At 48.1% G+C, this 26,417-nt stretch overlaps 8 protein-coding genes across 8 annotated transcripts; 5 read left to right on the top strand and 3 right to left on the bottom strand.

The window, feature by feature from the left end:
- Window positions 1-1,177: 1,177 nt before the first annotated feature.
- Window positions 1,178-1,363, top strand: NUU61_001541 (uncharacterized protein; the record flags this gene model as incomplete). The annotated part of the gene is made up of 1 exon (XM_056652123.1): window positions 1,178-1,363. The coding sequence occupies one exon, from the start codon at window positions 1,178-1,180 to the stop codon at window positions 1,361-1,363; it is 186 nt and encodes a 61-aa protein (XP_056515390.1).
- Window positions 1,364-1,773: 410 nt separating this feature from the next.
- NUU61_001540 (uncharacterized protein) lies at window positions 1,774-4,215 on the bottom strand (the record flags this gene model as incomplete). The annotated part of the gene is made up of 1 exon (XM_056652122.1): window positions 1,774-4,215. The coding sequence occupies one exon, from the start codon at window positions 4,213-4,215 to the stop codon at window positions 1,774-1,776; it is 2,442 nt and encodes an 813-aa protein (XP_056515389.1).
- Window positions 4,216-4,302: 87 nt separating this feature from the next.
- On the bottom strand, window positions 4,303-5,679 carry NUU61_001539 (exonuclease/endonuclease/phosphatase family protein; the record flags this gene model as incomplete). Its single annotated transcript, XM_056652121.1, has 2 exons — window positions 4,303-4,602; window positions 4,654-5,679. 2 exons carry the CDS (start codon window positions 5,677-5,679, stop codon window positions 4,303-4,305), a joined length of 1,326 nt encoding a protein of 441 aa, XP_056515388.1.
- A 202-nt stretch (window positions 5,680-5,881) lies between these two features.
- On the bottom strand, window positions 5,882-6,874 carry NUU61_001538 (uncharacterized protein; the record flags this gene model as incomplete). The annotated part of the gene is made up of 1 exon (XM_056652120.1): window positions 5,882-6,874. The coding sequence occupies one exon, from the start codon at window positions 6,872-6,874 to the stop codon at window positions 5,882-5,884; it is 993 nt and encodes a 330-aa protein (XP_056515387.1).
- Window positions 6,875-8,079: 1,205 nt separating this feature from the next.
- On the top strand, window positions 8,080-9,217 carry NUU61_001537 (uncharacterized protein; the record flags this gene model as incomplete). Its single annotated transcript, XM_056652119.1, has 2 exons — window positions 8,080-8,482; window positions 8,568-9,217. 2 exons carry the CDS (start codon window positions 8,080-8,082, stop codon window positions 9,215-9,217), a joined length of 1,053 nt encoding a protein of 350 aa, XP_056515386.1.
- Window positions 9,218-11,794: 2,577 nt separating this feature from the next.
- On the top strand, window positions 11,795-12,971 carry NUU61_001536 (uncharacterized protein; the record flags this gene model as incomplete). The annotated part of the gene is made up of 4 exons (XM_056652118.1): window positions 11,795-12,176; window positions 12,429-12,500; window positions 12,566-12,630; window positions 12,702-12,971. The coding sequence occupies 4 exons, from the start codon at window positions 11,795-11,797 to the stop codon at window positions 12,969-12,971; spliced, it is 789 nt and encodes a 262-aa protein (XP_056515385.1).
- A 3,240-nt stretch (window positions 12,972-16,211) lies between these two features.
- On the top strand, window positions 16,212-19,889 carry NUU61_001535 (uncharacterized protein; the record flags this gene model as incomplete). Its single annotated transcript, XM_056652117.1, has 6 exons — window positions 16,212-16,393; window positions 16,453-16,690; window positions 16,735-17,010; window positions 17,063-17,166; window positions 17,240-18,289; window positions 18,338-19,889. 6 exons carry the CDS (start codon window positions 16,212-16,214, stop codon window positions 19,887-19,889), a joined length of 3,402 nt encoding a protein of 1,133 aa, XP_056515384.1.
- A 3,576-nt stretch (window positions 19,890-23,465) lies between these two features.
- On the top strand, window positions 23,466-24,227 carry NUU61_001534 (uncharacterized protein; the record flags this gene model as incomplete). The annotated part of the gene is made up of 1 exon (XM_056652116.1): window positions 23,466-24,227. One exon carries the CDS (start codon window positions 23,466-23,468, stop codon window positions 24,225-24,227), a length of 762 nt encoding a protein of 253 aa, XP_056515383.1.
- Window positions 24,228-26,417: the final 2,190 nt, after the last annotated feature.

Below are 26,417 nucleotides of genomic sequence, written 5' to 3'. Positions count from 1 at the left end.
GTAGATAGAAAGAACTGAAACCCAATTCATTACATCATAGCCCAAAAGCTAGGTAGAGGGTCAGAGCATCGTTTGCAAGACACCTTTTGAATAAGTGACCGTACTGTAGACCAAAATCAAGTGCATCACATAAAGACCGGGTCGCCAGGTGTCGACTATTCCTATTCTCTACAATGGGCGAAGCAAGTAAAAGGTGGCGCCAAGAGAATTGCTTCCGGCGAGCCAGGTAAATTCGAGGGCGAGTGGTGACGGACTGTGAAACGTTTCGGTCAGAGCGTGTATGCTCGGGACCAGAGCCAGCACGCCCAACGAAAACACAGTGGTACGGGAACCTGGCACGAACCACCGAGGCGTCCGAGTCTAAAACGAGGAAAGCCACCAAATTTCCGACTGCAACAAGAGTAAAAGCAAAAAGGTATCCGAGCTGGACGGAGGGCTGCGTGCGAAACTGCAAAGCCACGGAGGGGATTGTGGCCGTGTAAATCAGGACCAATGTTCCCGCAAACTCCAGCTTCTGCCAATCTGCTGCGTCCTCTCCGTGAAAAGCGGACAAGGTACGGTAGATGAGACTAGATAGGCAGGCGAGTAGGATGCCTCCGTTGAAGGAAATCACGGACAGGGAATTGATGATCAGTCCGGGAGACGGCGGAAAGTGAAAGAGAAGGAAGTGAAGCAGAAAGAGAGAGAAAGTAGACCAGTCCAAATAACTTGATGATTGCGATGACCACATAGTCGCGAAGATTTTGGGCCTCGGGAGTAGCCATTGCAACCAAGTCGTTGAGATTCTGCACTGGCCATGTTTTGGCAACCTATCTTTATATATTTGGGTTTTAGGAAATTGCGAGGCCGGATGTACAAGATGGCTGATTTAGAGCAACTAGTCCTTGAGCCTTTAGAAAAAGAATGCAATTCGTTTAATATTCACACTAGTCTTCATATAATGAAAGCGGTAAGTAAATCGTATCCCCACACAATAAACTGGTTTCGCAAAAACCGCAGAATCTAGCGGATGATGACCTGCGCAGATCAACCACCCTTCATCTAGTCTTGGTAGTATTGACTTTATTCCACTGACGGCGGTTATTGCTGGCGATGCGGATCCAACAGACTGTATGAGTAAATATCATGTCCTCCCTTTGGGGAAGAACGCATCTTGGGAGTTGTCGAGAACTCCACCATGGACGAAATCGAAGACATCGTGCGGCGGATTGGCCGACAGCAGGGCGAAAATGCGTACTACCGTAGCTGTTACGTTCTTCTCAAACAGCTGCAGGACGCGGTTGGAAAAGCCGCCGAAGATTTGCTCCGTCTTCACCAGTCCGGTGCTTTTTTATCTTTCGACGACTTTCATCCCGTCTCCTAAATCGCCGACGACCTGCGCAACTCTGTTCACGACTTGATGTGCCAGGAGCGCAAAGCCCAGTTGGCCTGGGAGGAGTTTTGCTAGCCTAGGTACACACACACACACACACAATTCATTAACGCCCGGCGGCTAAGCCGAAAGGGCAACTATCACTGATCTATCAATACAAGTCCTAATGTGCATATGCCGTATCTCCTTCGAGCTCATACATAGAACCTTTCAGTATATGTCCTCTCAGCTGTCAATATCGTAGGATTCCTTGTGGGTTAGTGATTTTGTTGGTAGACTGTCTTGAAGGCGCTTCTTCAAGTGTTCAACATCCTATCCTCGGCAGTTGAAGCGCGTCTACCGTCTGTCACAAGGTGTTGGAGGTTGGCAAGGAGGGGTATTTTGTCCGTTTGTCGGCAAGGTTAAGTGGTATCAAGTCGGCCCGTAGCGATCGCAAATCGTACCGCGGCTCGCACTGCTTCCAAATTGGGCGTCCAGTTCTGATCATCGGAGGGCGACTTCCCACCCAAGAAGAAAGACATGTTACTTCGGTGGGTGTGAGTACATTGCAGCATTTCCGTCCGGTGTGCGGTCCACTTCCGACATCGAAATAGAAAGTGGTCCACCGTCTCTCTTGCTTGTCCACATGCACATTGATCTGTCTCGGCGGCATTGATTCGAAAGAGATATCCATTGAGTCTAGCCATGCCCGTGCGGAGCTGGGCCAGCACGCTCGCTTCTTTCCACGATAATCGGTCGCACAGCTGTCGCGTGTGTTTCCCTGGAAGTGCTGTATCCACTTGTCGGGAATGTCTCCCTATATTCTCGGGTAGCTCACTGCTAGGGACTGCTTGGGATCGCGCAATCTTCAGAGTTGTCGATTTCATCCTGGGGACCTGTCCTTGCGGGATAGCATCTTCTTGCGTCGCGGCTCTAGCCTGTTCTTTCGCCAGCCCTAGTAGTTTGTTGTCCTCGCTAGTGGGGATCCACCGGACGCTAATCTGATTGCCATTCCTCCGCAGTCTTCTCATCAGCTTGTAGATTTGACAGACAAATCCCTGTCCCGACTGCTGTCGAGGGTTCTTCAGCGTGAGAGCCGCCGCTTTGTTACTTGTGAGCAGCGTAACCTGGTAACCTTTCTGTCCCACCAGCGTGTTTAATGTATGCGCCATTGCTGCTAGCTCCGCGGAGAATGGATTTTGCTCTTTTCTTGCGCCCAACGTGACGGAAAAGGCCTTTAGTTTCACTTTTCGATAGCGAGGTGGTTGCTTCTCGATCGCCCCCCCAAATCCGACCAGCTCATTCCGCGCCGAGCTGCTAAGTGCGATTTGCATTAACCCGCCTGGCATAGTCGATGTCTCGGGACTGGCCTCATCATCAGTTTGCACGCGGGCTTCCCATGGTGCCAGTGTAAACGGATTGATGGTTTCCAGCGATTCCATCTCGATGTTTTTCAGCGCGTCTGCTACTTGGTATAGTGGTGAGCGGTGGTATCTTCTGAATTTCCTGATCCGATCCGTGTTTCTGCGGAGAGGATTGGTTCCCGGTAGCGTGTGGAGGTCCGTCCACATCTTCACGGCCCGTCTCCAGAATCGATGCTGTGCAGTGGCAATATAGGCCTCGGCCTCTGCTACGCTGGTCGCGACTGTGAGGAATGTCCCCACGATTGCTTGCGCTCCTACCCTTTGCACTCGATTGATCGGTCCGACGTTTTGATTCTTGAAAGCGTGCATCCAGACATTCGAGGCATAGTCCACCACTGGAGCTACCGTCGATGAGAACAGCTGTCGTGCTGTTGCTGGAGAGAGACCTCGGAGTCGTCGAAGCTCCATCGCTGCCTCCAGACCTTTGGAAGCTGCCTTCGCGATATGTTCCTTGTACTTCAGTCTCGTGTCCATCAGAACCCCCAGGATCTTGACCTTCTCTTTGGGTTCAACGGTTTGCCCTTTGATGATAAAAGGACCCTGTTCCACTTTATAGGTCTTGGGGGCGAAGTGTATGATGGCGGTTTTCTCCGCCTCAAAAGTTGCTCCACTCCTCCTTTCCCAGTCAAGCGCTTCATTGATGATTGTTTTAATACCTTCCCGGTTGCTTCGCGCGGTTGGCCCGGTCACCCATGCAGTAAAATCATCGACGAAAGCAATTGCTCCTCCCTGGCTGTCGATCTGCCTCTGTACGAGGTCTGCGTTAAAGAAGAGGAATAGGATCGGGGACAGGGGCGAGCCCTGCGGCAATCCAGCCTGCGGAAGGCTTCGAGCCGCAGATTCCTGCCCATTGATCTGGATGGTCGCCATCCTTTCCGAGCAGAATGCCTCGGTCCACCGGAGCAGCGTTTCTGGTATTCCCCGCGCCTTCATTCTCTGGAGTGGTCGTTCTTTGCAGACCCCGTTGTATGCTCCTTTCACATCGAAGCTAATCAAGCTCAACACCCGTCGGCCGCGCCACGCCGTGTAGATTTGCTCTTGCAGGAGCAGGAGTGCCTGCTCCGCGGACCGCTGCTTCCGGGCCCCGAAGTGGCTGGTCGGGAGCAGGCCGTGGGTCTCCACTGCGTGCGAGATCCTTTCTGCCACCACCGATTCCAAGATCTTGCCCAGTGTTGCGAGCAGTGAGATCGGCCTCCATGCCTTGGCAATGGTGTAGTCTTCCTTATTCGGTTTTCTCAGCGGAATGATCTTTGCGTGTCTCCACTGTTTCGGCAACGTGCCTTCCCCCAGCGACGCTTGGAAGAGATCGAGGACCCGGTGCTTGACCGTGGGCCAGGTCATCTTCCACACTATGGCCGGTAGGCCGTCCTCGCCTGGCGCCTTCCAAGACTTCGTTGCGAGCAACTTCCGCTCTACCTCTTCCATGGTGATGGCCGGCATCTCTACCGGCGCTCTTTGTGGTCTAGTTCCTTCATCGTCAATATTGTCCGGCAGGGGTGGGAAGAATTTGGTCAGAAGTTCTTCTGCTTATTCCTCATGATTGGTGGTAACTATTCCATCTGCTCTGAAGAGCTGCGGTACCTTCCCGAAGGCTGCATCTTCTCCTGACTTCAGGTATTTAGCAGCTTTCCAGATGTTATCGTTATCGGCCAGGAACTCGTTCCAGTGTTTCTTCTTCTGTTTCCGAATCGCATCGTGATACTCCTTCGCCGCACTTGCCGCCATGTCCTCCAAGTGTGGCACCTTTCGTCCGGCCCGTCGCTCCGACCGGGCATGGTTTCTCCAATACGTGTAGATCTGACGGAGTTGTGTCAGGTCCGCCGTCCACTATCGCTTTACGTGTGGTGACGGTTTAGCCCTTGGCGTCAAAGCACGCACCGCTTCCGACACCGCGGACATGAGTCGATCGGTCTTCTGCTGTACCGAGCCTTCCACCGGAGTGGTGGCCAGAGTCCTTGTAATTCTGGCATTGATCTCCTTCCACGGTGCATTCTTCAGAAGCAGTCGCTCTGTCTGCTTTAGTGCTGTCCAAGGAGCATCAAAGACGGTCTCGATGGTACGGTGGTCCGAGCCGTGCTCCGTTCCATATGCCGCGTATTTCACCACCGAGTCTGTCAAGTCTTCCGAGGCGAGAACGAGGTCGATTGTGGACTCGCAGTCCCCCGAATATCCTCCGCCGTGCCATGTCTTGGTACCTCGTTTAAGCAGGCTGCTGAGTCCAAACTCATTCATGAAGTCGATGATCGGATCCGCTTCGCCTTGCCTGGCCGTGGACACATCGTCTCCTCCCCATAGTTGATCATGGCGGTTGAAGTCTCCCACGATCATGATCTCCACCACCGTCCCCATATCTCGCCGTACCTTTGTGATTGCTTTGCGGAGGTGATGGCATATGTCGTTCAACGCAGAGGCATCCCCTCCCTCTACATAAACTGATGCTATAAAAATCCGTCGCTCAGGAAGCCGAATAACGGCCGCTGTTAGGTCCGGCGACTCGATCCGCACTTGCTCCGCTTCCACGTCCCTGTTGACCCACAGCATGCTCCGGATCGCCCATCTCCCTTCCCTCCATGTGGAGGGAACCATCTTTGTCCATTTGTGATGCCCCATCGGGGTGGTCAAGAGCCGGCCTTGAATCCTCCTCGCCTGGGGTTCCTGGATCGCTAGTGCCACTGCGTTTTGAGTATCTTTGTCGTTCATGAGGCTTTCATGCACTGCTCCCTGTTTCCTCACATTCAGTTGCATTACTCGGAGTGTTTTATTCATTGCGTGACGGGTAGAGCATCCGGCAGTTCTTGCTATACGATTCATGCGGGCCACAGCATGGAACGCACTTGGGAACCGTTTGCGCACAGTTACTGTGGCGATGACCTTCCGCGGCGCACTTTGCACATCTCTGGACATTCTTGCACTGGAAAGCCTTGTGGCCAATCTCCTGACAGTTGTAGCATTGCATCGGTCGTGGTCGATGCTCGAAGGCGCTGGTCACGCCGGACTCTCCCCCAGCGTGGAAAAACCCGTCGGCCAGCAGTCTCCGTGCGTCAGTACCTTTGGTCAGGTAAACGACTATTGACCCATATGTCTTTCCACTTTCCTTCCTGCTGAGCTATGCGATTTTCGCGACGGTGGCCTTATTCTCCTCGCTGAAGGCTGCTGCCGCTCCGGCCCGGATCTCATCTTTTTTATCCAGAACTGCGGCTTTATTAACGCTGTCAACTTTGATCGGGTACAGCTCATCCCGAAGCACCCTAGCTCCCGCGCCGATCTTGGCTTCCGCCACTTTCTTGACTAGCTGGTGCTCAGCTTCGTCACGACACGCTATTCTGATTCGGTTCGTATTCTTCGGATCCACGGTGACGGCGCGACAGCGCCAATGCACATGATCTTCTGTCGTTCGGATCTCTGTCTCGACTGCTGCCCGGATGGAGCCTGCAGCCATCCTCTCGTTTTCGTTTTCTACCATTTTGGAGGTGTCGATTGTGCAATAGAGCGTGTCGGTGAACGTCGTTGGTGTTGTGTTTGATGTCGAGAGACTCCGTATATTGCTCGGGTGACTGAGCGGGGGAGTGCGGGCGACATCTGCGTAAGACGGGGAACCCGTGAGAGCGGGAGCGCTGATTTCCTTACGTAAGGATTGAATTTCGCGGAGGATTTCATCGTGGCCGTTCTGAGCGTATGCCCCAGAGTGGCATTGCGATGTCGGGGGCCTATCTGTTAGGTTCTGTAGCTCGTGTCGGGCCTCGGCGAGGGCAGCACCAAACTCTGCTTTAGCATTTTGTAGCTCTTCCTTGTGTAGTTCATCTCGGAGTCTGATTTCTCTCCTGAGTTTGGCGATCTCTTTCACTAAATTGCTGACATCGAGGTCGTCGCTCTCGGTCGCGGAGTCGTCCGAAGTTGCCACGTCAGGCTGAGATTCGGGTTCAATTCTCTTCTTTTGCTGGGGTCGCGTCTTCCTCTGTTCGTTGTCGATCTCTTGTTCTCGAGTATAGTTTCTTGGTGGTCTAGTGGTGCGTTTCGGTCTCGACAGTCGTGGTGGCGAATCTTCGCGTTCGTCGCGGTCGGGCGGTTCAGGGGTTCGCATCGCGGCCCGTCCCGCCATTACTCTCCTCTCAATCAATACAGGAAGTCGGTATTGTCGCCACGTGGCACTCCGCAAAACTCCAGAGTAGCTACTGCAATTCTCCGAAATGGATCTTTCTCCTCGCCTACCTCGCCTCGAAAAGGGATACAGTCTCGCCTCAAAGAAATACCTAGCCTAGGTACAGGTTGTCTTGAAACTGGTGTCACCACCTCTGGGCACCCAGCTGAGGGGGCCCCAAAAAATACTGAGCGGGCCCCAAAAATCGGTGGAATATTACGCCGACTTTTGGGGCCCCCTTAGCTCGCTAAGTCGACTGGGCCCCAAAATATTTTTATTACCTAATCTTATTTTATACACACAAAAAGAAAATTCTTAACTTTATATTATTATCACCTCACTATGTCATCTTCACAGTACTTCCATAGTCCGTCATTCGGACCTCGTTTTCGACAACCAGAAATTATTAGTCTACCATTGCATCTATCTGAATTCCTTTATTTGTGCCGTTTCTAGGTTTTGTATATGATTTGGAACACAGATTTTTTGTATATATTCAATAAAAAATCACTGTAAATATCATAAATATAGAGATATAAGGTTATATAGAGTTAATCCGTGGATAATAAAAGTATTATTAGTAAGAATTTTAATTTTAGCATAAAATATTTTGGGGCCCAGTCGACTTAGCGAGCTAAGGGGGCCCCAAAAGTCGGCGTAATATTCCACCGATTTTTGGGGCCCGCTCAGTATTTTTTGGGGCCCCCTCAGCTGTAACCCGACCACCTCTCACGTATGGATTGTTTTCCAAACCTTAATTACTAATCCGCGCTAGTACATAATATTTGGGATTTTTCCGGCCGTCCCTGCTAGTAGGCTTGTATTGTTTCTAACATAAAAATACCCATTGCCATAGCACGTGTATCCGCTTGTAATTTTAATACGCAGACAGACCCGAGCTGGATTGCTGAGGTTGATGCCGATCGGAGAGAGTCTCCACTGAGCCCACTGCGCAGGATGAGAGCGAACGCTGATTGATGCGGAGTGAAGTTATAATTAGCTTGGAGATGGCGGAGTTGGCCTGTGGCCGGCAGAAAGGGGAGTGGAAAGAGAAGGCGAAACAACACTCCGCTTACTACTGCTTACTGCTGCCCCTGGTATGAAATCCTTAACCAGGCAACTCACTTGTTTGTCTCTCGATCAATTATTCAAGGACGTTCTCTCCAATGGGTCTACTCAACTTGCCCCAAGAACTCATCAATGCCATCCTCGTCGAGATTGGAGAATCTTACATGACGTACCGGTCACTGGCACACGTGTGTCGCACGTTCAACGCTCTAGCGAACCCCTTGATTTACGACTCAGTTATCATCCGACAGCCTTCTACCGGCGAGAAATTCGCCGAGGCTATGACCAATGTTCCGCATCTGACCCCGCTGGTGCACAAGCTGCAGATTCATCTCCATAGCACGGAGGATGATGTGCCCTTCAATGTCCCTGAGGATTACGATTCGGTGCTGTCCAAATTGGTCAACCTGGAATCCCTGGTGATCAAGTCCGATTATTTCGACAACGAGCAAGATTCTAATCTCTTCTGTCGGCCTGGCATCCTGCCTGCTCTGCGGTCATGTAAGCTTGGTCATCCTTCTCACTATCCTCGGCATAAATACGCCTAATACTCGGTTGATGGTCCATTCCTTCCTGACCTTTTTAGGCCAGTTGGGCTTCGACTTTGATAACTACGACGAATCAACCTGGATCTTAAATCCCTACGAGGCAGTCTTCTTCCACCCAAGTCTACAATCCCTGACTATCACCGGGGCTTGCGTCCAGACAGTCTGGTCTCGTCTAACCGGAGCTCCAGCACCCCGCTCAACACGACTCGAGGAACTACGACTTTTACACTGCGACCTGTCTCCTAGGGATCTATCAGAGATGCTCTCCTACCCGCGTGCACTAAAACACTTCACCTTCAAAGGCCAATCGGCCGATCCAATCGTAACAGGGTTCGTCCGCGAAGCGAATCGCAGTGCCTACATCGACGCGCTCAAATTACATGCCTCTTCCTTGGAAAGCATGGATCTGGATCTGTACTTTCCTTGGCCTTCGCCGATTGACCTGACAGAGTTTAAGGCTCTGAAGAAACTCACGATCTCGCGGAGGATGTTAGTAGGCGATGGGAATGAGTCACAGTCGTTGGGCAAATATCTCCCTTCTAATTTTGACTCGGAGGGCCTGACGTTTCGAGCTGATTATGACCTGGCAAATGTCATCATGCCGGAGAATCAGTCCTGTCCTTGCTCATGCTGGACTTACCGCCATCGGTTGGAAGGTCCGGTGGGGGGTAGTACTACCTTCCCCTGATGGGTGATAGGTTCATAGATATTTTACTTTTGGTTACAAATCTTCGTTCATCATCATCTGTGTGTTCTAGAGCCATAGAGCGTCGGGGAACTCACGTGAGTTCGCATTGTCGTATACCTCGCGGCCCTTGCTGACCGCGAACAAGTGCGGCCCAACATATGCCACGAGGAAGACGACAGGGATCTGTACGTGGATTAAAGGGTCAAGCACTATATGCAGCGAGAATGACAGACGCGGTTGAGTGTTCCAGGCTCGGACTTACGGTGAAGTAGGAGAAGTTCGAGAGATCGATGGAAGGGAATGCTGTCATGGTGGCTGCTATCTGGTCAAGAAGTATTGGCAACCAAGGATCGATCGAAGCTCAGGGATCGAGGGGTCACTGCACGACCCTCGCTGTATGAGTTATTCTAGTATACGAGTATTTACTAGCTAATAGAGGGGTATAGACTTATTAGATATTAGTGAACTATTCTAGTTTAGTAAAACGGCTACAGGCTGAAGGCGGACAGGACCTGACATTATTATAAGACACCAAAGCGTCTGCATTGAACACTTAGGATGCTCAGTGAGTGCTCAGTGAGTATTATCCTAAAAGTGAGTCAGTGAGATCAGGTGCCTCCTGCATAGTTATGGAATATTCTAGTTGCCTCGGATCATCAGCGCAGGTACGAGACAAAGCAGCGTATTTTAGTCAAGGTAACGCCTTGTATCAATACGAATACTGGAGTATTGATATTCCGAAGCTACTACTAATATGGACTAGTGAGACTTGGCGTTAGGCCCGGGAAACCTAGTGCAAGTGGCGACACCAGTTTCGAGACAACCTGTATCAGAGCGCAAATCTTCCATCTTTATAATGTTCGGTCGCAGCTCAAGTTGGACGATGCTAGTATGCATTGTTCAATGAAGCGGAAAGTATATACTATATATAAGAGGAGAGCGAAACGAAAGCCTAGGTGTGATTTTTGTTAAGAACATAGCGAACATCCACAACTCCATTACAGATAACATCTTTTCATTGTTTAACATATAGAGCGATGGCTGTGTACAATTGTGGCTCTGACTGGGAGTAATATTCAATTTCAATTCTGACAAGCCATTGCCAATCCACCGTCGTTTTGGGTCATAAATCGCCCCATTCATACCCGCTAGTTATCTCTTGTTTGTGTCTAGCATATCAACTACCATTACTTTAAGCATCAAATGCAACAGCAAAATAGCTCAATCAACCATATGATACACGCACAGATAGACCATTTGGAGAGGTCACGATATCCTGCAAGAACCTTTTCGTTTCCCTTTGGAAGTAACTCCTCAAACTTGCCCGAAGCAGAGCCAATGATATTCAATAGATCAAACGAGAAGGAAATGTTCGGGTCTGAGCAGTTAGAATAACCTGCTGCGTCTGCTTTCCCTTCACAATATCCCAAGAGCCCGACCTTGTAATATGCCGGGAGATGCAATTTGAGATCATCTGATATATTTTGAAGGTGATCGCTGACTTGATTGGCTTTATTCTGCGCGGCATGGGATGAGCTATCTGCTACATTTTTTGCCCCGTTCGCCACGCCGGACGTATCTACGCCAGCGACATCAATCGACCGGCTCAGGTTCAGATGCTCCAGCCTAGGAAAGCCGGTCAAATTCACCTATCAATCTATCCATTAGCTAGACGTTCAGAATAGTGTTATTTTGAGACATACTGTCATGAAATAGTATCTTTCGGGAGAAGATGGAGATGCGCATCCTATAAAAACTATGACAAGATAGATTACTGTCGCAGTTGAAAGAGCCAAAGGCAAAAAGCCCAAAAATCTCTCTAAGCGGGAGAGCATTTTCCGTTCTCTTCAACTACTGTGCTTTCGAGCTATGAGAACATACTAGAACCGATAATCGGCAGAGGCAAGCTGAGAAGTGTCCTTTGGAAGAGGAAAAGATCTGTCTTATAGAGGATAAGGTCCGTAGAAATAAACGTAAGATCGTAACTCATAATACAAAAAGATCAAAAGGATCAAAAATCGAATGGACAATATTGTATTTCACGTGAGCGGGTTTCTCCACTCAGTTTATGTCGGACACCAGAAGTGCAATTTATGCTGCATTATATTTCTACAAACGGGATATACAACCAGTAAAAATGAGTCAGAAGATGACTTCTATGGTTCTGGGCTTCTTAGAGTGTGGGTACATCACTGCGAGAGAAGGAACTGCATGACTGGCATCTAAAAACCCATGCCCGGGACAAGTGTTAAAATTTCGAGAACCTCATTTTGCGGTAACCTTGCTCAGCGAGCATTCTTTTCTAATCACAATTCTAGCTCCATCAACTCCACTTGCGTTCATTCATACATATGAGGAATGGTCTCTCCAATTTACGGTTGGAATAAGGAAGCTTTTACGGCCAGCAATTATTGAATAATCAAAATGTGAAAACAACATTGAGAATGCATCGGGATGGCATCCAACTCCCGAAGCTGATGATGTTTTATATTCAGCACAAGTTGCCTTTGCCTAAAGGACCATGTCTTGAAGGCCCGGTTTCCCATTATGCCGCGTTTGTCACAAACTCAAGTGGAGATGGCAGAGCGCGAACTTTACGCCTACCGTAAGTCGCGATTTGTCCGAGACGCTCGTGTTGACCTCTTGCACCTTTGTTTCGACACGACCTTCAGTAGGCAAATGGACGACGGTGGGATCATTCATCGACTTGGAAAAATCGTGGAAATCCAAGGTTTCCTACGACTGAGACAGGAAAACCATGTGCCAGTCATAGTCAGTGCGTTTGACTTGGAACATCGTATGAGATTGCGAGACGAAGCAGAATCGCTTCCTTGGTTGGAAGTGGATGAAAACTATCGCCTCCAGGCGGAAGACCATCAGAGCCTTATAGATGTCGCCCACCGGAAGCTGGGACCGGGAAATCAATGGTGGGTTATTGATATCTACGTGACAGCTGGTGGTAAGTGAAACATAATTTGTCTTCCATGTCAGCCAATTTTACATATCTCAATCCTGGTAGCTGAGAATGCTGAAGACAGTGAGGAAGGTTGTGTTGAAGGAACCAGCCACCAAAATGCCGACGTCGAGGGCCTTCACAGTGAATTTGTTCGCTCTCTTCAAGAAAGCTATCGGAATGATCGTCGCTCCCCCCCCCCCCCCCCCCGGACGGCTTGATTTATCAAAAAATTCGCTATTATAAGGGCTTTCTCAGTGGACCCCGGAACAAAATCGTGGAAAATCAATGGTGGGCAGCTCTCGAAAATGTTCCACGTGCGAAGAGAGGGTACATGCGGGCATTCCTCAGACATCCAGGCTTTACACAGGCCTTTGTTGCACTTCTCCCAACAGAAGGCATCTGGGCGGACATGAGTATCGGCGTGTTACATAAATTGAAGGCAATGCGGTGTGACGAGGTAGGAGTGACTCGCCCTTCGCCTCTTTCCCACAATTGTGCATCTAAAACTGAATCCGAACATGTATCCAGCCGATTTTATGTTACTTGCAACTCATTCGACGGACATTCCACGATCTGATGGGAGGAAGCGACTTACTGCCTCAAGTAGATGCGATTACAGTCCGTATGCTGACGTCGCGTGCACCGAAGTTCTCCGAACAGGATCTGAAATTCTTGGACCGTGAAATAAAAAAAGGCCTCCTGTTTCGAAAGATCCAAGATCCGCAGCAGCGTAACGATATCTGGGAGCAGCTGAAAGATATCGAGTACCCTATCCCAACTCTTAAAACATTTTTTTAAAGATATTCATTACCTGGAGGTCGGCCGAAGCGTAATGCAAAACCTTTTTGTCCCTGACCCCAAGCATAAGGTCACTATCGACATAGGCGTGGGCGGACAATATGATGCCACCGTTCTATGAGTATTCCATATAGGCAGCACGTGATTCGCCGTGAGCTTTACGATCTGTGGCGCTTTAGCCTCCAGTACGGATTCGAAATACTGATCATCAGCGTCGCGTACCACGCAAGAAGATTGAAATCCAGGACGAGCCGAGACCATCTCGTCAATCAACCGACTTGGATCGGTCGGTTCTTTGGCAGCATTTCTACTGGCTGGCCAGACGCCATGGATTCAGCGTTCCGTTTACTAATGGCACGCAATCGGAACCAACCAATCTTCCCTATTAGGCGCCCTGTGACTATCCAGAGGGCAGCGAAGATGACTTGGCATTGAGTTGACGATACGGAAAGCCCTTTACGGACTCAACAGATGCGGTTCGATTCGCCCTCTCCCGGGAGTCTCTAGGGCAGCCTTGGGAGATGCGACGGGTGACGGCAGGATTTGTGCGGCGATCGGTGTTCCGCACATTTTTCCGCTATCTCAGCTCTGGGAGCCCTGAAAGCCCACCTCTTTCACCTAGCGATGATTTCCCTGGGCCGGGGAATGTCCCTAGCGAAGTTCTCTCCGGAGAAATGGATACCCAACCAGATGAAACGATCTCACACACCACATTTACCCATGGAGATAACGCAGATTCTGCCGGCCCTGCCCCCTCTAACCATCAGGCTGATCCGATATCTGTCTCGCAAACGACTCAACTAGACAACCAAATGCCGATGTACTTCGCGATGCGCCTTTTTTTGCCCACCCAGCCTAGGCAAGATTTAACGCTACCCCAATAGTCACCTCGTATTGAACCAGTTTTTTTAAGGGATTAGAGGACCATAATTTTCACATATCTAATCCAAATGACCCGAATGAATATGGACGCGGGTACCCGTGGGAAGACTGTTATCAGTGGTATGTTGAGCACCCATCTTCTGCGCTGGAGGCAACTTTCATTGGGGTTTCCTGTGAACGGTATGGCCTGCCTACAGACAATTCTCGGAAGAAAAGGAAACGTACGGACGGGCAGGTTGATCTGGAGAATGCAAGAAGATGGCTGAGAGAGAATTGGCTACGTTGGGGGATCAGAGTCAATAACTCCTGGGATCTTGACCAGTAACCAGATAGCAGAAGTCAAGGTTCTGAAGGGAATAGAGGTCACAGAAAATATAGACCTCCTTGAAGACTTCCATAGATGTGGACAAGCTCACAAGGTTTACCCACTCCACGTATAGACTCGCCAATTCCCCGGCCAATATTGGTGGCGCCTACAGCACTTCAATATATCGGTTTGTCGCTCAGCTTTGCAAATTAGCCTGCAAGCCACCGCTCGTTTTGCCGAAGGCCATGGAGGCTTCCCTAGTTTAACTGCACTAATTAAGTAGTGAAGTGGGAGAAGTGCGATGGCGGTCTGTCATACAGACTGGATGAGAGGGAGCAACCAAACACCACCATGTAACGTCGAAGATAGCATGGAAGATATCAGGGAGGAACTCACCAAGACATCCTGTCATGCATACTGAATCATAGAAATGAACCGAATAAACAATTGCTTCTTCTTGAACTGAGAGATGAGGGTAGTTGTCTCTTCTGTCTGATGCGCGAAGCCAAATCTAGCATAGAGAAGTTAATTCCAGGCATTCCATTATGTCAGCTGATCCCACACTACTCGCTCTGACATCCATGCATTAGCGTGAGGCTGTGTAACTTTATCTCAGGAAAGTTAGCTTGTAGTCGCGACGATGAGTCCTTAACACCACACCTTTTCACGCATCTCTGCGCGAGAAGCCTTGATCACAGTGGGAGCAAGACGCCTCTTGAAACCTTATTTTCCAGGAACGGATGGTGGTACTATTGGAAATGAGGCAGTGGCCAGCAAGCGCGGAGGCAGTGGGCCAATTTGACGGCCCCTGCAGAGCCCCGCAGCTTTAGTGACCAATGATACTCGATGCCGATGGCCTGTCAAGAAGTTTTTGACCACCCCCTACCCTTGCCAGCCTACGCTTTTTTTAGCCATTAGGTCACCTTCATTGGTCCTCAAGGCCCAGTGCAACAGGAATAACCGCGGTGATCTACGCCTATCTCAGCCGTTTTATAAGTCATCAATTTTCTTGACCAACAAAGATTTATAGTCCGCAAGATATTCAATTACTTTTAGAAATGTCATAAACCTGATGCTTTCCCGGGTCCGCTGATACCAGATCTTAAGGCAAACTATTATAAGTATCCCAACGAACAGACTGTGTAAAATCAAAATGATAAAATCAAAATGGCAGAAATTGATTCTTCCCAAGTCATCCTTTCAGCGATGGCATCGTTATGTGCTGGTATATCTCTTTTACTTTGGTTTGTGTTGATATCCGACGGACAACCGTCCCGACTTGTCTTACTCCATCAAAAACCCTACGTTTTCTCACAGGCTGTGGTGGGGGTTTTGGTCTGTACTGGCTTGCTTGGGTCAATAGCATGGGCTACTTATCAGCCAGTCCTCCGAAGCGGTGAGTATCATCAAGGCCTTCCAACTCATCAACTGACAAGTCCTACATACGCAGCTCTATATAGGGGATTTCTCCTCCCGGGTGGGGCTTTCCTATCTTAGCTGCCGCCGCTTTCATGAGGGCGCTCAGGCTCAAGCTCACTGAGTAATTTTCAGTCCGGGCTCAGGCTCAGTGAGCTCGCTCAGTGGCATCACGTGACAGATCACTGATCCCCAATGAGCACTCAGTGAGCGCTCATTGGGTGCTCACTGATTGCTCACTGATTACCCAGAGGCATTTATTGAGCACCCAGTCCACACTCAGTCTAAACCCAAAGCAGCATCTGGCCCCACCGTGCCGTTTATTTTGTGAGCTACTGATGGTCCTCATCATGCCCTCAATTTCTTGAAGCGCTTTCTCCTATATTTCCCCCGCCCCACAAGAACGTGTTGGAACGGAGTGATGCAATAACGGAAACCGTAGGTTTCATCATGCGGTGGCGCAAAAGAAAATTTCATTTTGGTTACTTATCCAGAGTTGTCCATGTGTAAAAGTTCAGATATAAATTGGAGCTGTATTCCACTTCCGGACCATCCACACAGCTTACTTTCACCCTCGCCTTCACTGCTTCGTCTCTCAGTTCTTTCTTAGCATTTCCTTGGGTATTCGCTCAGTCATGGGTAGGAAATTATTCTTTGCTCAACGAGACAAGGTCGCCAAAGAGAAACGCCGCAAACATTTGGAGCAAAGCGGTTATGTTTTCGGATCGCATGCAAATGAAGATGCCATTCGAGATAAGGACAAGAGGATACCTAAGACCAAGAAGGTGTACAAGCAACATGCCGAACTTTGGAAGGAGTAAGGCCCTACTCAACTGTGATGCGAACAACCCCAAGGAAAAACTGACCTGCTTCTAGCTTCCTTGAACAAAACGGGATACGAGACTATGACAATTGCCCGGGCTCCAAGGCTCCAGATCATCAGCTCATCAAGGAGTTTCTCCGTTGGTACATTCATTCCACCCGAGGACGACTAAGTAAAAATGGGCGACCAGTGGTGAAGTCAGTTGTGTCGTGCGCAGAGCGTTTTTTTGGTGGCCTCGAAGAGGATATGCAAATTAGCGTTGGACTGGTGGATCGGAAAGAAATATTCAACGTAAGTCTGGATTCCCCCCAACAACAAAATTTCTCATTCCAGAGTACGAGTTAGCGCTAAGCACAAAGCAGTGGATCAAAAGATCATTGACAGCAGAAGGAACTATTGAGAATATCAATTCTCCAAACAAAAGCTTTACCAGGAAGGATTTCATCAGAACAGTCTCATCTCTGTGGCAGACCGATCATCACCGCTTTATACCGGGATTGCTCAAAGTCATCATCTTGCTGGCTCTTCAACTATATCTCTTCACTGGAGCGAGAATTGGAGCTTTTATACCTTCCCATGAAGATAAAATGCAAAGAGGTCTTCGATACAAGGTGAGGACACTTCAGTGATATGGTTAATATTTGTGATTAATTCTTGTCACAGCACATCGATCTAGTTTTGTTCCCATCCTCTACAGTACCTTGGAAGGTAGAATGGAGAGTCAATCAAGTGTGGCTCAAAAATAATCGGGACCCCAATTACACGGTGTAAGGTTACTTTTCTAGGACTCACTTAAACTATGCCGACTAGAATTGAGAGCTGATTTGCCGATTGTTTCAGATTTGGGATTGGGATCCGTGACACCAAGAGACCACAATTCGCAGCTGGGTATATTCTTCTGGCCCTTGCGCTTGAGCACGGTGCCCTTTTTGGCATAAACACCGTGGAGGACCTAGCCCAGTATGACCTTTCAAGCGGGCCGATTCCGTTACGCTGGAAAGACGAATATCTGGAAAAGCCTGTCCTCAGAAATGTCACAGCTGATGGACCTCAAGATATTCCCCTCACCAAGGACGCGTTTGGAGAATGCCTGGGTCGAGTACTTGCTGCTGCTGGATATACCGAGAGACCAAAAGTTCATGAGATTCGAAAGCATCTTGGAAAAAAAATTGAAGGTGAGCTTTTGGAGAATTGCAGCCGCAGAGCCGATTGGCTAATACCTGGTACAGAAAAAAAATATGGATCTGCGTTGGTCTCGCAAATCTATGGACATAAAGGACCAGGAACATATCCAAAGGACTACTTATTACACTGTTCGTCGATTGACACAGTCTCAGCTGTTCTGGATGAGAAGGAGCAATCGGATCATATCGAGTACTTCCAAGGGTTTGACCGATTCTATGAACCTGGATTGCCAGGCGAACTACCTGCGCAAATTGAAGAGAGTATTCTGGAGAAGCCAGAACTATTGGAAATCAGAAGCCGGATCGAGCATCTTGAATCCCAGAACCACGACAAGGAGCTCATAAAGGCTGAGAGAATGGACTACAAAAAGCTCTTGGTTCGACACCGCCTTGTTGAACTGAAAGAATATCAGACCCGCTGGGTCCAGGAAAGACGAGACCGAAAAATCCTTAATAGGGGAAAAGAAGAGCCGATGGCTGTTGGTAATGACGTTTCCACACGAGCTCAAGCCTTGGTGATGCCCGAGATTTCCCGAATCGCAACGTTGATGTCTTGCACCAAAGAGCTTTCTTTTGAAGAGATGCTTCTTTTTGTGCAAGATCTGAAAACTCAATGTTCCCGTGACTTCAGCGTGGTTTACCTTCCAAGTGAAAGCCCTATTCACGGTCTCTGCCCCGCGAGAAGTTGTCAAAAAGAGATTGCAAGGTGAGTTTTCCAGTCGCATGATGATGACACGACAGACTAACATTTAAGCCTAAAAAAATCCGAAAGAAGTGCCCACATTCATGAATGCGTTCGGCATGAGATGGCACTTGACCTTCAAGTTTCGGAATCAGAGATGCGCTTTTGTTACGAGTGTATGAAATGGTTTCTGTCATGTCAATGGCGAGATCATTGCACATCACATCTCCAGTCCTGGAGAACCCAACACTGCGAAGTGATCATATACCGTCACACGGTCATTCGACCGGGCTACTGCCCCTTTTGCTTACCAAAAACGGACCTTCTCCCTGAAGATCGGTTACAGTATTGGCTGCGAACTGATAATCTAAAGCGGCACATTGAGGAAGAGCATTTACCTGAGATCCAGTGGCCCACAACAAAGCCTATTTGCGGCTGCACCCAAACTTTTGAGAACGATCATGGCCTTCGACATCATTTGCACGACGTACATGGGTTAAACAAAGCCATATGGCTAAATCCAAAGCCTCCGAGGAAGAGGAAGCGTGTCTGCAAGGCGGAATTGCAAACAGAGCCAGGGGAGCGCCCCAAGAAACCCCGCTTTTACCGTTATCCGCCCCCGCGTCACGAACATGAGCACCAACTGTCAGACAAAATATTTTTGCCCGTCCCCACATTTCATTCGTTCGTTGCAGAATATCCAGATCAATATTACTGTTCGAGTCTCCGTGGCAGCCCAAGTGAAGGTAGCAAAAGCAGCTCAGTTGTGTCTTGCTTATCCGCAGCAAGTTCTCCGCTCAGCTCTCGGCCAACAACCCCTGGACTGGAAGTGATTGATCCGAGAATCCTCGAGCCTTCTGAGATTGACAAAGAGCAAGCACGCCAGCCTTATGATCAAACCTCTATGCAGCCGAACTCCCTTAAAATCTCTCTGGATAAGCAAGAGATCAAAATCAAACCATTCGGTGATGCGACAGGTTCACAATCTCCCGTTCAAAGCCTTTCCGTTCAACCCAATATTGGTCTTGAGATCAACGATCCTCGGACTCTCGACCCTTCTGATCTCCACGCAGAGGGTGCACGCCGACCTTGTGGTCACGTTGCCAGCCAGCTGAATTCACTCATGGTCTGTCCAAGTGAGGTTGAGACCAAACCAGTATCGCTCAGTGGCACGACACAGGCGGAATACTCCCCTACATGCTTTGTCACCAGCGAAGCGAACGAGCAGCAGAAAGTTTTGCGAGAAGATTGTCCCACGTCCACGTCAGCCAGCGATGAAACTGTTCCTGCGGAACATGAATACGACTATCCTATCCATAACCAGATAGAAGTCGGTGATGAAAACTTGCCTCATTTCGATGAAGCCCCTGTCACCAGATCTCGTGGACGCCTGACTAGAGCGAAGGCAAGATCACAGTCGCACCATCCAGATCACAAGCTGCGCCAGAGGCTCAATACAAAGGAGACACAAAAGCTGCGTCAACTCAAAAGCCAAAATCTGACTCTGAGGCAGATTGGAATTCACTTCGCAGACGTAGACACGGCTTTCCTGCGACACGTTTGGATGGACATAAAGCCTTCCCAGCGATGCACCAGATCACGGACTAATCGGATGGGCGGCTAAAGCATTGTTCTTTGGTCGATGATTATTCACCTATACATAATTTACTTTTCAGTTGCGCAAATCCCAGTGTTGACCCTTGAAATAAAAACTCGGCTCCGAGACAAACCCTGGGGGCCTTTTGACCTTTGTGAAGATATGGATTCAATCTCACCTAAATGGTTAAACTAGATGTTGTTTTCCAGCGGGGGCACTCGTCACCTAGCGCAATAAATTTTGAAAACATCATTAATAGGCCTCGCAAAGTGGCTCTGCTGATGAAAGGTTTGCAAATCGGCCCTCTCAACATTTATAACGCAAATTTATGAAATCATTCCGGAGTCGAAAAATCTCTTAAAAGCGTCTAACCTACACACTATGGTAACAAACATTACAAGTTAACAGCACCACAGTTCCAAATGGTAACGGTCGTAAAAAGACGTGTGCGTAATCTTTCGTACCAACTGTGGTTTGTATATTATCGTACGATCTTGTTACTTTTTATGGCTGGATATTTAATGGGACAGAGAGGACCTGGGTCGATAAGCAAGCACGGTCTGGCATTTCCGATTTTGCTACTCTACAACTAGCTTGTTCTAAGCAAGCTGAGAAATTATAAGACCGAATAAATGGTGTTGCTTAAAATAAAACTTTGGGGTTAAAATATGCCTCACAAAGAGGACACAGTTCCTACGGGCTCGAAGCTCACAGGACTACCATGCTAATAGGGTACACGATAGTACTTCCTGGGATTACGCGGTAGAGCCTAGGAGCTTGCACGGATTTCCTCGGGGACCATTACCGATTGTCTTCCTGGGAGTAGATGACGGTTCCTGGGAACACCTAGACATTTCCCAAGGGCATATGGGAGTCCCAGGAGCACCAAGTGGGTTCTTGGGACACGGGACGATTGGTTCTTTCTTGGCCAACGAACGAAAGTGATGTAATACTTCTTTCTCTCCAAACCGGCGTTTAATCTAGGAAAAATAGAAGGAAAGGAATTCAATCGCATGCTCTTAGGAGCCTAGGGCGAATACAGGCAGCTGGCCAACAAGTGCGGCTTTTCTCGGGTTTTCTTATGTTTTTGTGCATGTCTTCCAACGTTTTGCGAAACTATACACTGTTCCTTTTACCGTATGTATTCTTAAGACAGTCCATAGAACCTCCGGACACCCTGCGCTTATTGGCAGTCGTTACTATTTCCATTGAAGATCCGAGACCCATCGAGGTACGACACAAATTGACCGGCCAAAAATGTCTTCTATATGTAAACACACCAACTCGTCTTTCGAGAGTCATGGTGACCAACTTGAAGCTTTTTTCGGCGACATCGATCGGGCAAAAATTTTGATCAGTGACATGCCATGTGTGATTGTGATCGAGCGCATTCTACAAGTACGAACGACCATATATTTGGCGAATTTCGTGATGGGATTTTTCTGGCACGAGTTATTGACAAGTGCATCTTATATTTCGGGAGAGTTATTATATCACTCAACAATACCATTTTATTTAAGCTAATATTGAATTTTCTAAGGGGTCATTCGGGTCCTATAAAAGAATTACCGACGGCAAGACAGTCGCAAAGCATCTGCTTTTACAGTAAACAATACATCCACGCAATATGTAAAACGGGCAAAATTGCATAAACATAACCACCTCTAAAATTCAAGTCTATAACAGATTACGTACAGAGGTACAGTACCTCTGGAATCCATACCGCATGATAAACGATGAATCGTGGCTGTATGCCATCGCCTTACTGTACCTTGAACTGTGAGAGCAGTCAAAATCCGAAGCCATTGTTTAAGCACCACTGCTTCCTTACAATAAGACAAATGGAATTCTTTATCGGTCTGGTTGACGATGGCCACTTTAACGCTGTTCCTCTTTGCCGGGAAGGCACCCCCAGAAGGCAACCATGGGAGACAGCCACGGGTGGAACTAGGAGGGTTTCACAATATCTTAGTTACAGTAATGACTTTAAGACATCCCTCAGAAAAGACGAGTCACCGGGCGTGTCAGTATCGTTTCTTGGGCAGTTGAACTTTTCGTTAACGAATAGGATACGCTGGGCAAGAGCGTCATGGTTTAGATGTATTCGTTCGGGCTGTTTATTTGAGTTCTGAGAACAGCAGCAAAAGAAAGTGATAATTCGAGTATCCGACTGATCAACAGTGGATGGTTAATTTGCCGTGCAAGCCAGGTGGTGGAAACCGCAGCCGTATCCGCCGTGCACAGACCAAGTCTTGCTTGACTAGCGCTAGTCGAGCATGTTAACGTCTGAAGAGCATTCAATGGTTAAATAATCCCACTTCTTGTATCTTACCCTCTCTTAACCACCCTCTCTTAACCACCCTCTCTTAACCACCCTCTCTTAACCACCCTCTCTTAACCACCCTCTCTTAACCACCCTCTCTTAACCACCCTCTCTTAACCCATCAATCGCCGCAATGGAATAGCTCAGTTTCTAACCGGGTCCGTTCGTTAGACAATAGCAAAGGGGAAAAAAACAGAAATCTTTCCAACGTTTTCCGACAAATTTTCAGGCTTTGAATATCGCAAACGATGGGCAATATCTTCCCTCTTTTTGTTTTTTTCTTTACTTGACCACTGGGTCTTGTATAGCATTTAATAATCACCAGTTGAACGTGTCAAAGCGCTGAGATTCGTTTCGGCGGGGTTTCTCGTCAAATCGGTTGACTGCGAAGCGTAACGGCTCCTTGTCGGAAGGTGGATCCGTTGAAACGCAAAGCCCAGTCAGTCCAGCACCAATATCCCCAACTTCTTGCTTGCACTTGGATTCACCATTTTCACAGAACGCCGACAGTCTTTTTCACATCCCACGAGGGAACGAAGAAGATAGCGTTTCGCTCTCATTTACAAGTAGGCTTAACCGAGGTCGGAAGAATGAAGGTGGTAAACGTAGGGTGGTGGACTGGGGCCGGTCAACCACGTGCTTAAGCCTGGTGGTTCTGATGAACGAGTATTGCGTAGTCCATTTGGAATCAGCCTAAGCAAACGGAAGTCATGTCTGGGTGTGGTTATGATCATTGGTGTTATCGGAGTTGGTGACGGGACAGCGTGTGGAACGTTGACGTTTATTACCGATAACCATCGTTCGACAGGTGGTGATCGACCTCTGAATGACCAATAATTACCACCCGTACATGTATGCGCCAATTTGTGAGTAGAATTTACACATCACCGGTGACAATTTTACCCACCAGCCGTCATTCATGAACTGTTTAAAATAGGGTGGTTGAGTGTGGTCAAGGATTTTCTTCTGTAATGACCGAAGGCCTCCAGATATGACTGTTTATACTTGAATATACACGATGTGCAATTAACTGCGAGTAACTGGGACATGCAGCATAGTACGATCAGCGGAGGATATACGGAGTGACGGACCCACATAGCTTATCTCGGTTCCCCTGAACGTGAGGAAGCTCCTCCTTGCTTCCTCGTGCTACGTCTTATGACGTCATCTAGAGTTATATCTGTTCTTAATATTTACCTTCCATCTTGAGACGCTATCCAAGTGTATGAATACGTGAGACCCTCACATTCTGTACCGCAAACCCCGACAACAAAGACACCATGGCATCCAAGTACATCCAAGTCAACAACGAGAACCCCAGTGATCGAGGAGCTGAGGACGGGGAATGGAGAGGACGAACAAGGAGGGTCACTGTCCTAGCACGGGAAGCTACCATCCTGGACGATGACTACCAACCCAGCAACGAGGAAGACGGCAGATTGCCACCAGAAAACAAAATCACAGCTCCAACAATTGATGCGTTCGACTATGTGAGCCCGAACCACCCATTATGCCCAACCAGAGCGATCTGCGTTCTCGACAGCGCGCAACAATTGGCACGATTGCGGCATCACTTCGAGTTCTGGTGGGACGTTCTGGTCGCCATGGACAAGCAAGCAAAAATGAATACGAACAACGTTACCGACCAGAGGATACGTGAAGTCATACGCCTAGGCGAAGAAAATCGAGAACTGCGGCGCGAACAAGACTACATGACAGTGCAAAGAGATATGGCAGAGAAACGAGTCGAAGGACTGATTTCCAAGTTGGACGGAGCATACCGAGAGCGCGACCGAGATCAGTCGATCATTGCGCTCATGAATACGACAAGACAAGCAAAGCCGGCTACTGAAGGAAACAATCGGGATTGTGTTCCCCATCGCGATCGGATGCATGACGCACACAGATTCCTGGGGAATATCTCTGTCGATCATGAAAACTGTCCTTCCAGTGTAACGAATGCTTTGGGTACGGATCCGGGTACAGTAGTTCCGGAAATTGGTGTCACCATCTACACTCTTTCATTGTTTCTCGAACCCTAATGCCAAGAAAGGCTAAACTACTTTTAGAATACGTCAACTCAGCCTCTTTGGTTTTGATGATGTATTGTAAATTACCGGAATATTATAATAGCGGGTAATATGTTTATTACCTGTCAAAAGCTACCTCAACACTCCACATCAACTCTCCCTAGTTTGACCTGACAATAGCTCCTGGCCTAGTTAGGTTGACCGCTCATTTTCATTCATGATATGATTAGCGGAGATGAGCCAACTCAATGAGGAACTCTTAATTGTTATGAGGGATTGGCTCATATGTCAAGTGATGGCAATGTTTCACGCCGATTCGCATGAAATTCTTTGAAGGTTAGCAGACTCGTTTAATCGCCGAATGCTCCGGGGATCGGAATGCTGGTTTGGTTCGCGGTTGAGCTTAGAGAAAAATTCCAAAATTCTATTGTCAATTTTTATCACGGGTTGTTCAAAACGTGGCAAACGTTAAGAGGCAAATCTCCACGTTAAAATCCTAAAATTGATGGGAAATCTGTTTCTTTACTCTTTAATGAAACAAATTAACCAGAACCAGCCTTTCAGTGACAAGGTTCATAAGTCGCCGAATAGATGAGGCAATCCAATACCGAAAGCCAATAGCAACCTGATGACGATATTATGACTTCAAGCAATCCAAATGCTTTGGAGAGATTTGGGAGCTTGGTAATACTTTAAAATGGGATGCGCAAATCTTCGAAAATTCTTCTTCAACATTCTTTTCTTTTCTCAATATGTCGGGAATAAATTCAGAACACAAGCCACTACACAATATCTGCGAATTCCTCAACGCGTTGCACGTTTAAACCGATTCAGCCAGAGAGAATATCACACGATATATTGAAGCAACGCATTATTCTCAACTCTTCCGGATGAAGAGAAGAAACTTTGGCATTCGCACGATTTTGAAGTGAAATCGGGCATGTTGATTTTGCCAAAGCCAGATTCTATAGATCCTGTTGACTGGAAGAGAGCCGAGACAGAAGCCATGAAAAAAATTGTGGGCCTATATGGCAAGACGTGGCATTTTTGGCAAGTAGATCATGGAGATTCTCTTCCGTTAGGGCGACCAACTTTGATGGGTTCATTCACAGACTCGGACCAAGTCGATTTGAACACAGCGCTTAGCATGAGAAATGGTCAATTTGATGTTGATCATCAGAATAAGGCTGAAATCAGGAGAGACATCGAATCTCATGATGTCCATCCACTAGCTGACAGCTGGTGGGCCAAGTCTCCTGGAAAATGAGTCTTTGTTTTCTTGTGTACGGTATTCCTAGCAAAAGTTGTACTGTAACTAACTATACTCTTTCAATGATCCCGATTTCTAGCACCAAGTATAATTAGACTACTTTTGGAAGAAGGCATGCCAGCCATAATTTGTTTTCAAGTACACTATTTATCATAAATTACCTGACTATCATAATAGCGAGCTGTGTTCATCGCAGGTAAGATCCAGAGGCTGCCGCTCCATTGCCCACTCCAAATTTTCGAGCCCTTGACGCGAATTTCTTGGGTTGGCAGCACCTACACTGACGTGGTGAACCGTCCATGCAACGAACCTTACTCCCAACTCAACCAAGTCTACGCTTGTGTTGATTAACCATTTGAAAATTGAATCAACTACCCCGCAGATAGCGGGAGGCACTAGCTTCAGTAAGAGCACCGCCATCCGCATAGAAATGTAGTACAGTATCACCACAAAATCCCCTATACACGATCTCGAAAAGCCGAATTCATGGTCAGCTATATGATCGCATTTATCTGACCTCTGATTTTCGCCCATACCACTCGTCTACGTAAATGAGGTTGGATACGACAAGCGCAAGACTTCAGAGAAGAGTCAGTTGTTCCTTTGGTGCGCAACTTGTCCAGATATCGTAATTCTACGGGGTCCAACTCGCCCCCCCCCCTCCCCAAAATCCCTTTTCTCAGTCACGTGCCCGCTTTTGTGCGTCCTATTTGATGACGTAGTAGTTCCTTGCGCAAAACAAGAAATTTCTCTGCATTTCATAACCCCACTTTATGGTCCCCGAGCACTGTCGCCGATCGGGGATCATCGACTAGGTAACCCGTAGTTTGGCCGCATTCCACCCCACTGGATGATACATGTCTCCGCACGCGATATGATTTATTTAAAGGCTGAAGCCACCCTCAAATATTTCACTTCTTTCACCAAGCATA

This window comes from Penicillium alfredii (genome assembly GCF_028826965.1).
Source record: "Penicillium alfredii strain IBT 34128 chromosome Unknown utg000002l_segment0_segment0, whole genome shotgun sequence".
Taxonomy (NCBI): domain Eukaryota; kingdom Fungi; phylum Ascomycota; class Eurotiomycetes; order Eurotiales; family Aspergillaceae; genus Penicillium; species Penicillium alfredii.
The sequence above is the reverse complement of the archived record's forward strand: the minus strand, read 5'-3'. Positions and strand labels throughout refer to the sequence as shown.